The sequence below is a fragment of the Cynoglossus semilaevis genome, chromosome 10, assembly GCF_000523025.1.
Source record: "Cynoglossus semilaevis isolate Cse_v1.0 chromosome 10, Cse_v1.0, whole genome shotgun sequence".
In the NCBI taxonomy this organism is placed as follows: domain Eukaryota; kingdom Metazoa; phylum Chordata; class Actinopteri; order Pleuronectiformes; family Cynoglossidae; genus Cynoglossus; species Cynoglossus semilaevis.
This window is the reverse complement of record NC_024316.1, coordinates 19,542,618-19,556,632: the sequence shown is the minus strand read 5'-3', so window position 1 is coordinate 19,556,632 and position 14,015 is coordinate 19,542,618. Positions and strand designations below refer to the sequence as shown.

General features: G+C 45.3%; 1 protein-coding gene across 1 annotated transcript in view; it reads right to left on the bottom strand.

The window, feature by feature from the left end:
- fgd (faciogenital dysplasia) overlaps window positions 1–7,376 on the bottom strand; it is a 49,841-nt gene extending 42,465 nt beyond the window's left edge. The window contains exons 1-2 of the mRNA XM_008319379.3: window positions 7,251–7,376; window positions 6,421–6,796 (exon numbers count right to left, since the gene is read on the bottom strand). Of these exons, the coding sequence (XP_008317601.1) occupies window positions 6,421–6,442 (22 nt within the window). The 5' untranslated portion in view covers window positions 6,443–6,796; window positions 7,251–7,376. The remainder of the gene's footprint in view (window positions 1–6,420; window positions 6,797–7,250) is intronic.
- Window positions 7,377–14,015: the final 6,639 nt, after the last annotated feature.

Below are 14,015 nucleotides of genomic sequence, written 5' to 3'. Positions count from 1 at the left end.
GGTTGGATGAAGAAAAAAATAATATAACAGCGCCCTCTGGTGGTCAAGCACCTCCTGTGCACAAGCGAGCGGCCATAAAGACAACTAAAATCTGAACGAACATAAACCTAAAAAGAGCTGATGTGAGCAGACACGGACAACCACACACACACACACACACACACACACACACACACACTGAAGTACAGACCGAGGCCACACAGTCGTCCCTCAGAGCAGTGTGAATGGAGGACCTGGACTGTCTGTACTGCCAGTGTCATGTAAGGAACAGTGAGCTCTGTTCATCAGCTCAGACGTTCACAGTCAACTCCTCTGTGTCAAGTTAAACAACACCAAACCAGCTGAACCAGGACTGGTTAATGACCCACAGAGTCAGATCACCGGTTGGTTAAGTTAAGCTGAATCATCGTCAGGGTTTCAGGGAGTCGGCTGCAGGTCACACCCTGACAGTTCCCTGGTCCATTCACACCTACAGTCACCGGTCAGTACCACATACAGACAGTTCATTAGTACTTCTAGTACAGTACTAGTTCCAATGTCCAAAAATAACACAAACACCAGATTAGCTCTGAGCTAACTGAACACTGATAAAAAAAACATCTGGACATTCAGATGACCTCTGGTTAAAGGTCACAGGTCAGAGTCTTCAACAACCCTGGACTGACTGTAGGAGAAAACTGATGGAAACCTTGGAAACTCCACCCTGGTGTCAGGTCACCTGGTCTGAGGATGACCCCTGTGACCCCCTGACCTCCACACTAACTCTAACCCTGGTTCTAGTTCTCACTCCAGACTGACCAAGGTCAACCTACACTGTCACTCCACGAGGACAAGTGTCCTCACAACAACAGTAGATGAACCAGGACACACACCCTCACACACACACACACACACTCACACACACACACTTGAACGGAACATGCTTTTGCTATTAGAACTGTTTTTTCTTTCCATATGACTTTCCCAGGAAAATCCCCCTCATCAGACTGGGGAGGGTCCTGAGGAGACAGACAGACAGACAGACAGCAGACAGAGGGGGACGCTCAGAGACAGAGCAGCAGAATGGACAGCTTTGTCCTGTGGACACTACAGAGGCGTGGAAACCTCCAGAGCTTCTCTCTGGGTTTGATTTATTTTTCAATTTCCGCAGCAGTAGATCAATAGATCTGGTACACACACAGTACCACTGTAGTACCTGGTACACACACAGTACCACTGTAGTACCTGGTACACACACAGTACCACTGTAGTACCTGGTACACACACAGTACCACTGTAGTACCTTGTAGTACTAGTACCTGGTACACACACAGTACCACTGTAGTACCTGGTACACACACAGTACCACTGTAGTACCTGGTACACACACAGTACCACTGTAGTACCTGGTACACACACAGTACCACTGTAGTACCTGGTACACACACAGTACCACTGTAGTACCTGGTACACACACAGTACCACTGTAGTACCTAATGTCTGTCACTGTTTCTTCTTCTGTAATCCGACTGTTGTGAAACAGCCGTAGCGACTGTACTTTCGTGCTGTAGTCACAGACACCACAGCTCTGCCAGGGCTGGGATTCAAACACGTCTCCCTGGATCCTTTAACCACTAGGCCACAGGCCGCTCCTCGTGTCCTTTCCTGGTGACACTGGGTAAAGTACAGTTGGTACCATTTTAAAAATCTAGGTCACTTCCGCCTTCTGTGTGTGTGTGTGAGTGTGTGTGTGACTACTGGTCTCTGAACAACAGACACCATCACTGGGAGTCAGTCTGTACAGCACAGACTGACTCCCAGTGATGGTCTACAGCAGGGATCACCAACAGACTCCACAAACCATGTAACAATAATCGGTTCTGGGACAGACAGTAACAGACACTCCACTTACTACTATAGCAACACCACCACAGTACTACAGTACCACAGCACCACAGTACTACAGTACTACAGTACCACAGTACTACAGTACTACAGCACCACAGTACTACAGTACCACAGCACTACAGTACCACAGTACTACAGTACTACAGCACCACAGTACTACAGTACCACAGCACTACAGTACCACAGTACTACAGTACCACAATACTACAGTACTACAGTACTACAGTACTACAGTACCACAGTACCACAGCACCACAGTACTACAGTACTACAGTACCACAGTACTACAGTACTACAGTACTACAGTATCACAGTACCACAGTACTACAGTACTACAGCACCACAGTACTACAGTACTACAGCACCACAGTACCACAGTACTACAGTACTACAGCACCACAGTACCACAGTACTACAGTACCACAGCACTACAGTACCACAGTACTACAGTACCACAGCGTCTCTGTCAGAGCCTCGGTCTTTTCCTCAGCACCGACTCAGGCTGACGATGGTTCCACACATACCTGTCAGAGGAGCGTACCAGCAGAGAACATCACAACCAGTTCAACAGGAACCAGAGGCCCATCATCACAACAAACCAGTTCCAAATCCACTGGAGGTTGTTGGTAATAATGGTGCGGAGGTGAAGTCTCCGTTCTACTGGTGACTACAGCTGAACCAGCAGTCCTGATAACATGATCTCATCTGGTACAAAGGTGAACCAGGTGTGAAGGTTACACAATCACTGACTGTGACTGTGACCAGGAAGAACAGCTGAGACACAGTTGTTTCAACAGACACTTCAGTATCAACACAGACACCTGTCACTGTCCCTCCCCCCCCCCCCCGCACTCCCTCTCCTGACCCTCCCCGTCCAAGATGTACACAACCCAAGGAGAGAGTTCACTCACTGTATGATTAGGAATGTAACGGTACTTAGTGACCTGGTTAACTGTCCACAGATGAAACAACAACAACAGAAGAAGAAGAAGAAGAAGAGAGAAAACAGGAAGTGGAAAGAGTTCCACTGGAGAACACTGTTGGTGTCTGTGGAACCAGTTCTTCCCACGTTCTGTTCCAACACCTGAACGTCTCTCAGCCCACGTAGGACCTGACGTCTGGGTTTGATAGAGGGTTTTTAGGAGTATACTGCCACCTACTGGACTACTGTGTGTAGTGTCATGGTCTGACCAGTGACTTTCTGTAATAACAGTCCACTCCTCACAGTCCAACTGAAGAGACTTGTCACGGATTTGTATGGAGTTTTAACCGATTCACGTGGTTAAATCTATATTGATCATGATGATTTTGGCCGTTGTTGAGTTCCAGTTCCTGAACGTCACATCTTTGTAAAGAACTTAGAAAAATGTTCCAAAAAGGTCGTTGACCTCTGCTCTGGTCAACACCGACATTCAAACATTTACCAGCAGAAGAGAACGCTGTCTAACACGTTGGTGTACAGTGTGTGTGCAGGTGAGCAGCGCACGCACACACACACACACACACACACACACATCCTGAGAACCAGAGGAATGTGGACTGAGTACTGACAGAACCGGTCTGTGGCTGTGAGTACCAACACCGTCCTCTGGGGCAGGAGGTAACTTTAAATACTAACCCTCTGACAATACACCCTTTCTGTGAAACCTCAGCCAGAGAGAAGGCATGAGAACAATTTCCCAGTTGTGTTGCAGTGTGTGTGTGTGTGTGTGTGTGTGTGTGTGTGTGTGTGATGACAACAGTTGAAACTGTTCTGTACGTTACAGAGAAAATATACATAAATAAAAATGTTCAAATTATTACACAAAATAATGAACTAATCTCTGACAATGATGACGTCACATCATTGAACCAATCAGAGCTCCACACAGTTATATAATTACTAGTAACGCACCGAAATTAAAATTCTTGTCCGAAACCGAAAACCAAAAATGAGGAAATCAAGGCTGAAAACCGAAACACGGTAAGAAAGGATTCTGCCACGTTAGTACCACGTCACGGTGTCTCTGACTGTGAACTAAACCTGAATCAATTCATGATAAATACATTATAAATGAATTATAGTTTAAATAATCAAAATTTCAGCATTACACGTTTGTCAAATCTCTGTCCGTGGGTCTTAAACACGTCTACGCCGCAGACATGTTGGTATTTATGACAAGTCGTTTTAGTGTTTACAGCTATATATGACTGATGACGACTGATCACAACCACAACATCATGTCAATATTCTACAGCAATGATTATTTTAACAGTCAAATATTGGTGGCGTTGGTTTATAATATTTTGTTTTTATATAAAAAACGCAGTATATCATCTTGCCTGAAGCATCGCAGTATATACGGCAGTATATATTGCAGTGTATATGGCAGTATATATGGCAATGTATATGGCAGTATATATGGCAATGTATATGGCAGTATATATGGCAGCATATATTGCAGTATATAGCAGTATATATGGCAGTATATATTGGAGTATATATGGCAGTATATATGGCAGTATATATGGCAGCATATATTGCAGTATATAGCAGTATATATGGTAGTATATATGGGAGTATATAGCAGTAAATATGGCAGTATATATGGCAGTGTATCTATCAGTATATATGGTAGTATATATTGCAGTGTATATGGCAGTATATATGGCAATGTATATGGCAGTATATATGGCAGCATATATTGCAGTATATAGCAGTATATATGGTAGTATATATATGGGAGTATATAGCAGTAAATATGGCAGTATATATGGCAGTGTATCTATCAGTATATATGGCAGTATATATTGCAGTATATATGGCAGTGTATATGGCAGTATATATGTCAGTGTGTATGGCAGTATATATTGCAGTATATATTGCAGTGTATATGGCAGTATATATGGCAGTGTATATGGCAGTATATATGTCAGTGTGTATGGCAGTATATATTGCAGTATATATTGCAGTGTATATGGCAGTATATATGGGAGTATATATGGCAGTATATATGGCAGTATATATTGCAGTGCATATGGTATTTCCAGATTCTTGACAGCACACAGACCTAGTGACACAGCTGAGAGAGTGACTACAGACAGTGGACGTTCAATATTGTCAGTTACTTTTGGTGAGTCTGTTGTTCACCAGTAAAGAAGGAGGAAACCCAGAGGGCGCTGTGGGCAGATAGATTCCCACCATCCTTATGTTTATCCACCTCAGCAGCCGGGTGTTTACGTTGGCCTGTTTAAATCTGGAGCCAGACCCACGTCCTCTGTTCATAATAAATGTCCTAAACAGTGAGCTGCACGTCTGGACCTCCAGCTGGAAACTGCACGGACCACCGCTGTCTGTCCCACATGTGCAGGGGAGACACAGTCGGAGGGACGGAAGGGGGAGGGACAGCAAGAAAGAGAAGGAGGGAGAGAGAGAGAGAGAGAGAGGGAAGTGTGTCAGTAAAAAAAATGTTATGCAGACGGAAAACAGTCTGAGATGTGTGTGTGTGTGTGTGTGTGTGTTTGGGGAGGGGAGTCAGGGCAGAAAGAGGGATGAGGGGGGAGAGATTGATCTGAAACAGTGTGGGAGAGAAAAAGAGCCCGGCCTTGGGAATGAATGTGTGTGTGGGAGGAAACGATACACCAGTGGACCGCCGGAAAAAGAACGTCAGCCAGGAGGACGGAGGATCAATCCCTCCCTGGAGTCTCCCAACAAACACACTTGGTTTCTGTCTCTCACCTGATATCAGCACTCCATGCTCTAACCATGCCTCTCTCTCCCCCCGTCCTCCCCCCTCTCCCTCCGCCTACTCTGCACTTTAATCTCCAGCTCTTCTGAGCTCGGACTTCTCTGTGTGGTGGGGGTCTCACTAAAGGGTTAGGATGGGGGGGGGGCAAGAGAAACTGAACACATCACCCTTCACAGAGAGGGGGAGGAGGAGGAGGGGGAGAGTATCACCAACTCCTGTGAACTTTAGAAAGTTTAATTCAGTCACTGCAGTCATGTGACCTCACTCATTCATTCACTGATTAATCCCAGCAGCCATCAGGTGAGGGCGGGGCTACACCCTGACAGTTCTCCACAGTAAACACCATGTGACCCACGGACCAAACAATCAGAAAAGCTGTTGTTGACCCTAACAACATCTCAGTAACATTGTTCCAATGACTGTTCTTTGTGAAAGTCCATCCAGAGGACAGAGACACGTCCTCCAAGAGGACACACAGCAGGACAGGAGTAGAATGAATGACGTTTCTCCTCATCTGGAACAGTTTGATCAAGACGTTGACTGTGGTGATCAGACTACAGATATGATCCAGTGACAGGCAGACAGACAGACAGACAGACAGGCAGGCAGACAGACAGTGCTGGCTGAGCTGATGCCTGCAGGCCTGCAGCTGCCCCGCTGACAGCTGGCAAAAGCATTTCGGAAATTCAAATCCTGAGCACAGCGCGAGCCACGACCGTATGGAAACTACTTCGGTAAAAGTGCAGAGTTTGTGGAAAAACAGAGAGAAATGTGGACAAAGTGTCAGAGAGACGCGGAGACTCACCGGCGGCTGAAGACCCCTGCATCCTGCACCCCGAGGCTCTCCACTCCGTGTCCGCTCAATCCTGCTTTCTCTCGGTCAGACTGACAACAACAGTGGCTACAGTCCTGCGTTGGTGAGAAGACCGAAGGAGCGCCTCCACTTCAACCCCCCCACCCCCGTCCTTTTCCTGTTCGGGACAAAAATACGGCACACGCGCGCACACACACACACACATGCACACATTCAGTAAGTCGTTCAACGGGATTTCTCCAGCATTAGATTCAGTCCCGGGTCAGTCCAGTGCTGGGTCCAGAGCAGAGAGCTCCTCCAGGCAGTCTCTCTGAGTGTTCCTGTCTCTCCTCCCTCCTCCCTCTCCACACAGATCTCCTCTTGGCGGCTGAGGGGAAAAAAGAAAATGCGCGCGCTCGCCATCTGTGCGCAATCACGACAATTCACTCATTGAGTGTATGGAGCCCAAAAATATTATAACAACTCGAAATTACTATTTTATCGGTTAATTTAATCAAACAAAAGAGTTTTCGGTTTGTCTCACGAACACAACAGAAAACACGAGTGAACTGACAGAGAGTGAGGCGGAAACGAAGCCCCTCAGTCGGTTTAAGACTGTGAACTCGGCGGATTCTTCACCTCCTCTATACACTCTTTATTTATTTAACAGTAATCAGGACGTCATTTAAATTATATTATTTTATATTATTATATTTACTGGAAAATAGACCCACCAGGTGGCAGTAATGCAACTCAAAAGTATACCATCTGCCACGAACTACCGTAAAAGAGGCTAATGGTGTTAGCATGACGAGCTTGCTTTAGTCCTGGTGAAGACTTACCTCTACTCTCCAAACAAAACACATCATGCTAGCGGTCTACTAACTCTCCGCTAACCGACTCGGTGCTCTGGTCACTAGTTCTGCGATAATTAGCTCTGCTAGCGCATCGCTAACTCGATGCGTATTGTTAAGTTGCTAACTCGCTGCTAATTGGCTGCCTTTTGGCGCCCCGGGAACTCGCCGTTAATTGGCTCTGTTGTTGCTAGGCAGTACTTCACTGCGAAGTGGCTCTGTGTTAGCGGGAATTATTATTTTAGATCAAGTGATATGATTCAAAGAAAAGGTTTGGACCTAGTTTAAACAGAATCAGATACAGCAAAGTTTTCAGGTGTGTTCTTACACATGACCAAGGCTAATGACCGCGAAAATGGAAATGAAGTGAAAACACATTGGTGAAAACAGGTGACCTACTGTATATTCAACACCTGTGTGGATCACTGTGTGTGTTTCACCTTGACCAGAACCTTTACCACAGAAACAGGTGTTGATGAGTGAAAGACGCCTGACGTTCCAGTTCCACTTCAGACAACAACGTCCAGTGTTTCAGTAACGTGGAGATAAAGTCATCTCCATGTCTGAGTCACGAGGAGAGACTCGGTCACACCTCACACCCAGTGTCAGGGCTGAGGAGTGTTTCATGACACACACACACACACACACACACACTCTGACATCATTGACCTCCTCAGGGTTGGCTATTATCTCTGCTCCACAGGAGCTCTTTAGAAACTCTGTGTGTGTGTACTGTAAATGTTCACGCATGAAGAAAGTCACCATGAAGATTTGTTCCCCCTGACCTCACTAGCTGACCCCTGTGTCTTCAGGTCATCACATGACAGCACTGAATGATACATAAATACACAGAGAGATTCTCTCCTTCTCCTCCTCCTCTTCTTCTTCTTCTTCTTCTTCTCCTTCTTCTTCCTCTTCTTCTGCTTCTTCTTCTCCTTCTTCTTCTTCTCTTTCCTCTTCCTCTTCCTCTTCTTCTTCCTCTTCCTCCTCTTCTTCTTCGGGGCAACAACCTCAGTCAAAAAGTATTCAGACAAATATAAAACACAATTAAACCACAATTAAATTAATTAAATCTCCTATAAAATTAACAAAGCTGTCGGCTCTCTTCTTCAGTGGTGGGTAGAATATTGGAGGATGACCTTTGACACCAGGTCACGACTATCCAGATGGTTCTGGATCAGAAGTACCAGGTTTCCACTCCGGTTGGGTTACAAACGTGACGTTTGATCAGCTTCATTTTTGAGACTTAAAAAAAATCGGATCAAATCAAAGGTAGCCCCACTGCGACTCCAAGTGGTATATTTTAGTAGTACATTAGCTGCTCTGAAGAAGATGATTGAAAAGATACTCTGTATATACAGTAGAGAGGAGACTGACACTAACAGACTCCTCTGTTACTGCACTGATGTCAGTTACTGTCACCACACTGACCCCTACTGTTGACCTTCTTCATAGGTCACTCAGACAAAGCACAGTAACATTAATGAGTTTCTCCAAGGAGTTTTTACATCATATACTACCTCTAAAAATATCACTCTGTCCCAGTCCCACCAGTCCGTCTGGGTCCCACCAGTCTGTCTGGGTCGTTCCCAGCCCCACCAGTCTGCCTCAGTCCTACCAGTCTGTCTGGGTCTGTCCCAGTGGAATCGTCAGTTCCTATTGGCCCTTCTTTGACCTTGTGTTAAAAATGCCAACTTTGCTACTAAATCATTGGAAAAGAAACCAGAAGTAGCCTAAGACTTTTGCTCAGGAGCGTGTGTTGAAACAGGGACAAAAAGAGTGAAAGTGAAAAGTTTAGTTCATTTATTGATTTCCACCAGCATGACTACCTTTACACAGTACGACGACCCCCCCCCACTGGAAACAAACAGCCCACTCTTATGGGGCTCATTCAGCAGTAACTCATCAGAACCTAATTCTTTTTATTTTTCTTTTAAAATAATTTCACCCTCATAAAGTTTCCCTGTTTGTTTCCGGCCTGTGTAAAGGTCCCATGACTGACGCACATGCTGGAACGCTGATGCACATTATGGATAATACGGTACTGCGTGACAGGGTCAAATAAAAACCAACACACAGGTGAAACCCTTAATTATAGAAAGATATTATGGATCAATACTGAAGCACGATCACTTTAGAACCACAACGATCAGAGTTTCCTCCAGCAAACAGAAAACGTTCTCTTTATTTCATCGCTAAAATGTAGTAGAATTGCACTTTTTGAAATCTCGTCCACATCGGTAACTTTAACGCCTCAACAAACGAGCGCTGGCTGTCATGGCACGACTCCAGCTTGTTGATGCTGATTTCTGTTTTCTGTTTCCTGAAAACACACATGTTCAAAAACAGATGTCGTAAAAAAAAGTTGAATAATAATAATAATAATAATAAAAAAGCAACCGAGGAAACAAAGGAAAAGTCAATGCACTCTCTGCACATTTCTGTTTAACACTATTGATATGACGTCACCTTCACCAAACACAGCTACAGACACAGGTGTTGGACTGATCCACCCCAGCACATCACACTTGCCCCGGGGCTTTAGTTCAGTAACAGGAGGCCAAAGGGATTTCTTTTGGTTCCCAAGTTTGGTTTAAAAAAACAAAAAACAAACAGAAAACTTTTTAATACCCCTGAATTTATCGAGCGGGTCACTGAGCTGCAGAATTCAATGCAATTTTTTAATTTATTGAGCTACTTTCAAAAGCGTGACTTGAAACGCATTCGTGTCGCTCCTCGCAGTCACCGATGCCGAGGTCGTGGCCTGGCGGTGAAGACGGTAAACACAAAACACTGGTCTAAGATTCTCCCTCGAAACAATGAAAGGCACTACTGGTCAGAAACGAAGAACTAAACAAAGCAAAGACAGAGGCCACGCCCCCACGGGGAGGGCTTATTGATTTCCACCAGCATGACTACCTTTACACAGTACGACGACCCCCCCCCACTGGAAACAAACAGCCCACTCTTATGGGGCTCATTCAGCAGTAACTCATCAGAACCTAATTCTTTTTATTTTTCTTTTAAAATAATTTCACCCTCATAAAGTTTCCCTGTTTGTTTCCGGCCTGTGTAAAGGTCCCATGACTGACGCACATGCTGGAACGCTGATGCACATTATGGATAATACGGTACTGCGTGACAGGGTCAAATAAAAACCAACACACAGGTGAAACCCTTAATTATAGAAAGATATTATGGATCAATACTGAAGCACGATCACTTTAGAACCACAACGATCAGAGTTTCCTCCAGCAAACAGAAAACGTTCTCTTTATTTCATCGCTAAAATGTAGTAGAATTGCACTTTTTGAAATCTCGTCCACATCGGTAACTTTAACGCCTCAACAAACGAGCGCTGGCTGTCATGGCACGACTCCAGCTTGTTGATGCTGATTTCTGTTTTCTGTTTCCTGAAAACACACATGTTCAAAAACAGATGTCGTAAAAAAAAGTTGAATAATAATAATAATAATAATAAAAAAGCAACCGAGGAAACAAAGGAAAAGTCAATGCACTCTCTGCACATTTCTGTTTAACACTATTGATATGACGTCACCTTCACCAAACACAGCTACAGACACAGGTGTTGGACTGATCCACCCCAGCACATCACACTTGCCCCGGGGCTTTAGTTCAGTAACAGGAGGCCAAAGGGATTTCTTTTGGTTCCCAAGTTTGGTTTAAACAAACAAAAAACAAACAGAAAACTTTTTAATACCCCTGAATTTATCGAGCGGGTCACTGAGCTGCAGAATTCAATGCAATTTTTTAATTTATTGAGCTACTTTCAAAAGCGTGACTTGAAACGCATTCGTGTCGCTCCTCGCAGTCACCGATGCCGAGGTCGTGGCCTGGCGGTGAAGACGGTAAACACAAAACACTGGTCTAAGATTCTCCCTCGAAACAATGAAAGGCACTACTGGTCAGAAACGAAGAACTAAACAAAGCAAAGACAGAGGCCACGCCCCCACGGGGAGGGCGGGGCCCCGGGTACAACGCTCTGAGCGACAGCTCGTCTTCTTTTTTCAATTCTTGATTCTTTTTCAACCTAAATTTTGCACCAAGATTTGGCACGATAATCGAAGAGAGAGTGAAACAATTCCAATTTGGAATTTAAGGTTTGCCTTTGCAGAGAATGCCGAAGGTCAGTGACCCCCCCTCAGTGGAACGCCCTCGGTAAGAAGCTAGGAACGATGAAGAAGCAGATCCCGCCGTTCACAATTTCCCCAGAACTCCACTTACCGTCGGGAGACAGAGCGTCATCAAGTTTCATTGTGTAAATGTCAACTATTCCTAGGAATAATAATAAAAACATTACATAAAAAAAAGCTGTTGTACAGACCAAAGGAAAAACACCCAGAATAAAAACAACAGCATCGAAAACCACCAGGATTATTTCACGGATTAAAAGTGAAGGATGGCGCCGCGGTGGCTCTGCGGTTTGTGAAGCCCTTACTCAAATACCTAGTCGTGTCAGGATTTGGATTAGCAACTTACCTACACTGACTAACTCACAAACCATAGGTCCACCTGGCTTTACTAAGGGTTAACAATAGTCTGTGATAATCCTATGGAATAAAAAGTGCACAGATTAAAAATAAAATAAAATATTAATAATAAAAATCCACTAAAATATAAAGACGTTTCTGAACGGGTTTAAATAGTTTGTGCTAATGGGTTACATCAGACATTGACTGGTCCTGCAGAACAGCGGTTCTCAAACTGTGGTACGTGTACCATGGGTGATCCCTCCAGTGGTATTAAGGTCTACTTTGAACTGAAGTACCAGGTGCAGTACTATTTCCTTGTCCAATCATTTGAATCATTTCTCTTGGTCTAATCTGAACAGTGTAGTACCCAACCAACTAGTAGTACTTGCCGCTGTAGTACACAGTATTTAAGTTTTGAGAAGCACTGCCGTCGGAGGTCAAACTGTCGGTTCCAGGTGTGAAACGTTAGCTTCAGCAGCAGCAGCGTGAACGGGTGTAGTGTGAACCACCGCTGATTTTTAAAGTGACAAATTTAACCAGTTCGTTTAAAAACGCTTGTTCGCCATCGGCGCAGTATTACCGTAATTCACTGCAAAATGGAGCAACCGGAAAGGATCAGTTTGACCTTTGACACGGAGGTCAAAGTGGGGGGTACAAAGACTCAGCAACAAAAACTAATCTAATCATCGACCAAAAAACCTCAACACCAGACCCCGTCCTCCAGACAGGACCGAGGTCACAACCCCCAACTCCCAGGTCAACGACCCCGGGTCTCCCTCCCTCTCTCTCTAATTGCATCAGTGTGTCATCAAGATCAAATATAAAGTGGGCGGAGCCTCGTCTGTGTGGACGTCTGAACCACAGCCTGGGGGTCGATCTACTCACCTCACATCTACATCTGTGGGTGAGGAGCTAATCTACCTGTCTGGACTTCCTGTTCTTCTACCTCTGGACAGGAAGTGGAGACGACACAGGACCACCACACTTTTCCCTATTGTTCCACACCATGTGTACACACCAGGTGACGTCCGCCCTGCAGCAGGGTGGACGTCTGAATACTTTCCAAGAAATCTACAGGATGACGATCACATGACCAACGATCACATGACCAACGATCACATGACCAACGACCTGTAGGAGAATACAACGCTGGTCTGACTGCTGTTAGCTTCATCAGGCTAACGTGTTAAACTGGGATTTGAACCCACGCCCCACTGATGTCTATTTCATGACTTGCATAATGTGAGCCGTCAGCGGGGTTAAAGCTAGAGGGAGAAAAATACAGTACGTCGACAGAACCGCAGTCTGTTTCTATAGGTGAAGAACAGAACATCTGAGGGTTCTCACACACACACACACACACACACACACACACACACTCACACTGTTAAAAAGTGAAGGCCGATGCTGGGGGAGGGAGGGGGGAGGGAGGTTAAAGAAGAAGAGGAAAAATGCAGCTCAGATTGCCACAAGAGGGCAGGGCTGTTCAGGCCCGGGGTCACACAGGTCACATGTTCAGGTCACATGTTCAGGTCACATGTTCAGGTCACAGGCACTTCTGAGCCGTGTGTTTGTTGGTTCTGTTTTGTCGTTTGTGCTTTTAACTGTTGGACTATTTGGAACAGTTTGGAACTGTTAACTGGAGTTCATTTGATCTTTTAACTAAAGTAGAGTGAGGGGGGGGGGGGGGGGGGGGGGGAGGCACCTGAGCTGAAGTGCACTTCATGAGGTGTAGGAATCGACTTGTCAACGTTCTCTCACTCTGTCGTTGAACACGTGGCTCATGTGATGTAGCTGTAACGTAGCATGGAACTCGCGGCCTCGGCTTTTAGCCAATCAGAGCGACTTGTCTTATTACTATGTGGAGACCATGAAAACACAGGTTTGTCTCGTACCATGAACTGAACAAGAAAAAAATATTTATAAAAACTCTGAGGTGGTTTTAGCTGCAAAGCCATGCGATTCTACTGACCTGTCAGTCTGAGTGACCCATCAGAGCAGGAGACGCTGCGTCACGGCTCCTCCTCCACCTCTACACACAACAACACCCCCCGCAAGGGAGGTGTTGTTGTGTCTGTATGAAGTGGTACTGTTCTGTGTTAACAGGACAGCATGGAGTGGGGGGGGCAGTGGGGGGGTCGTTGCATACTCAGTCGTGTTATTGTTTCTTTTAAACCTTTGTAAACATTAGAGCGTCACCTGATTGGACAGTGGACTACAGGACAGGGGTTAGTCCCAGGGAGGGGGGGGCAGGGAGGAG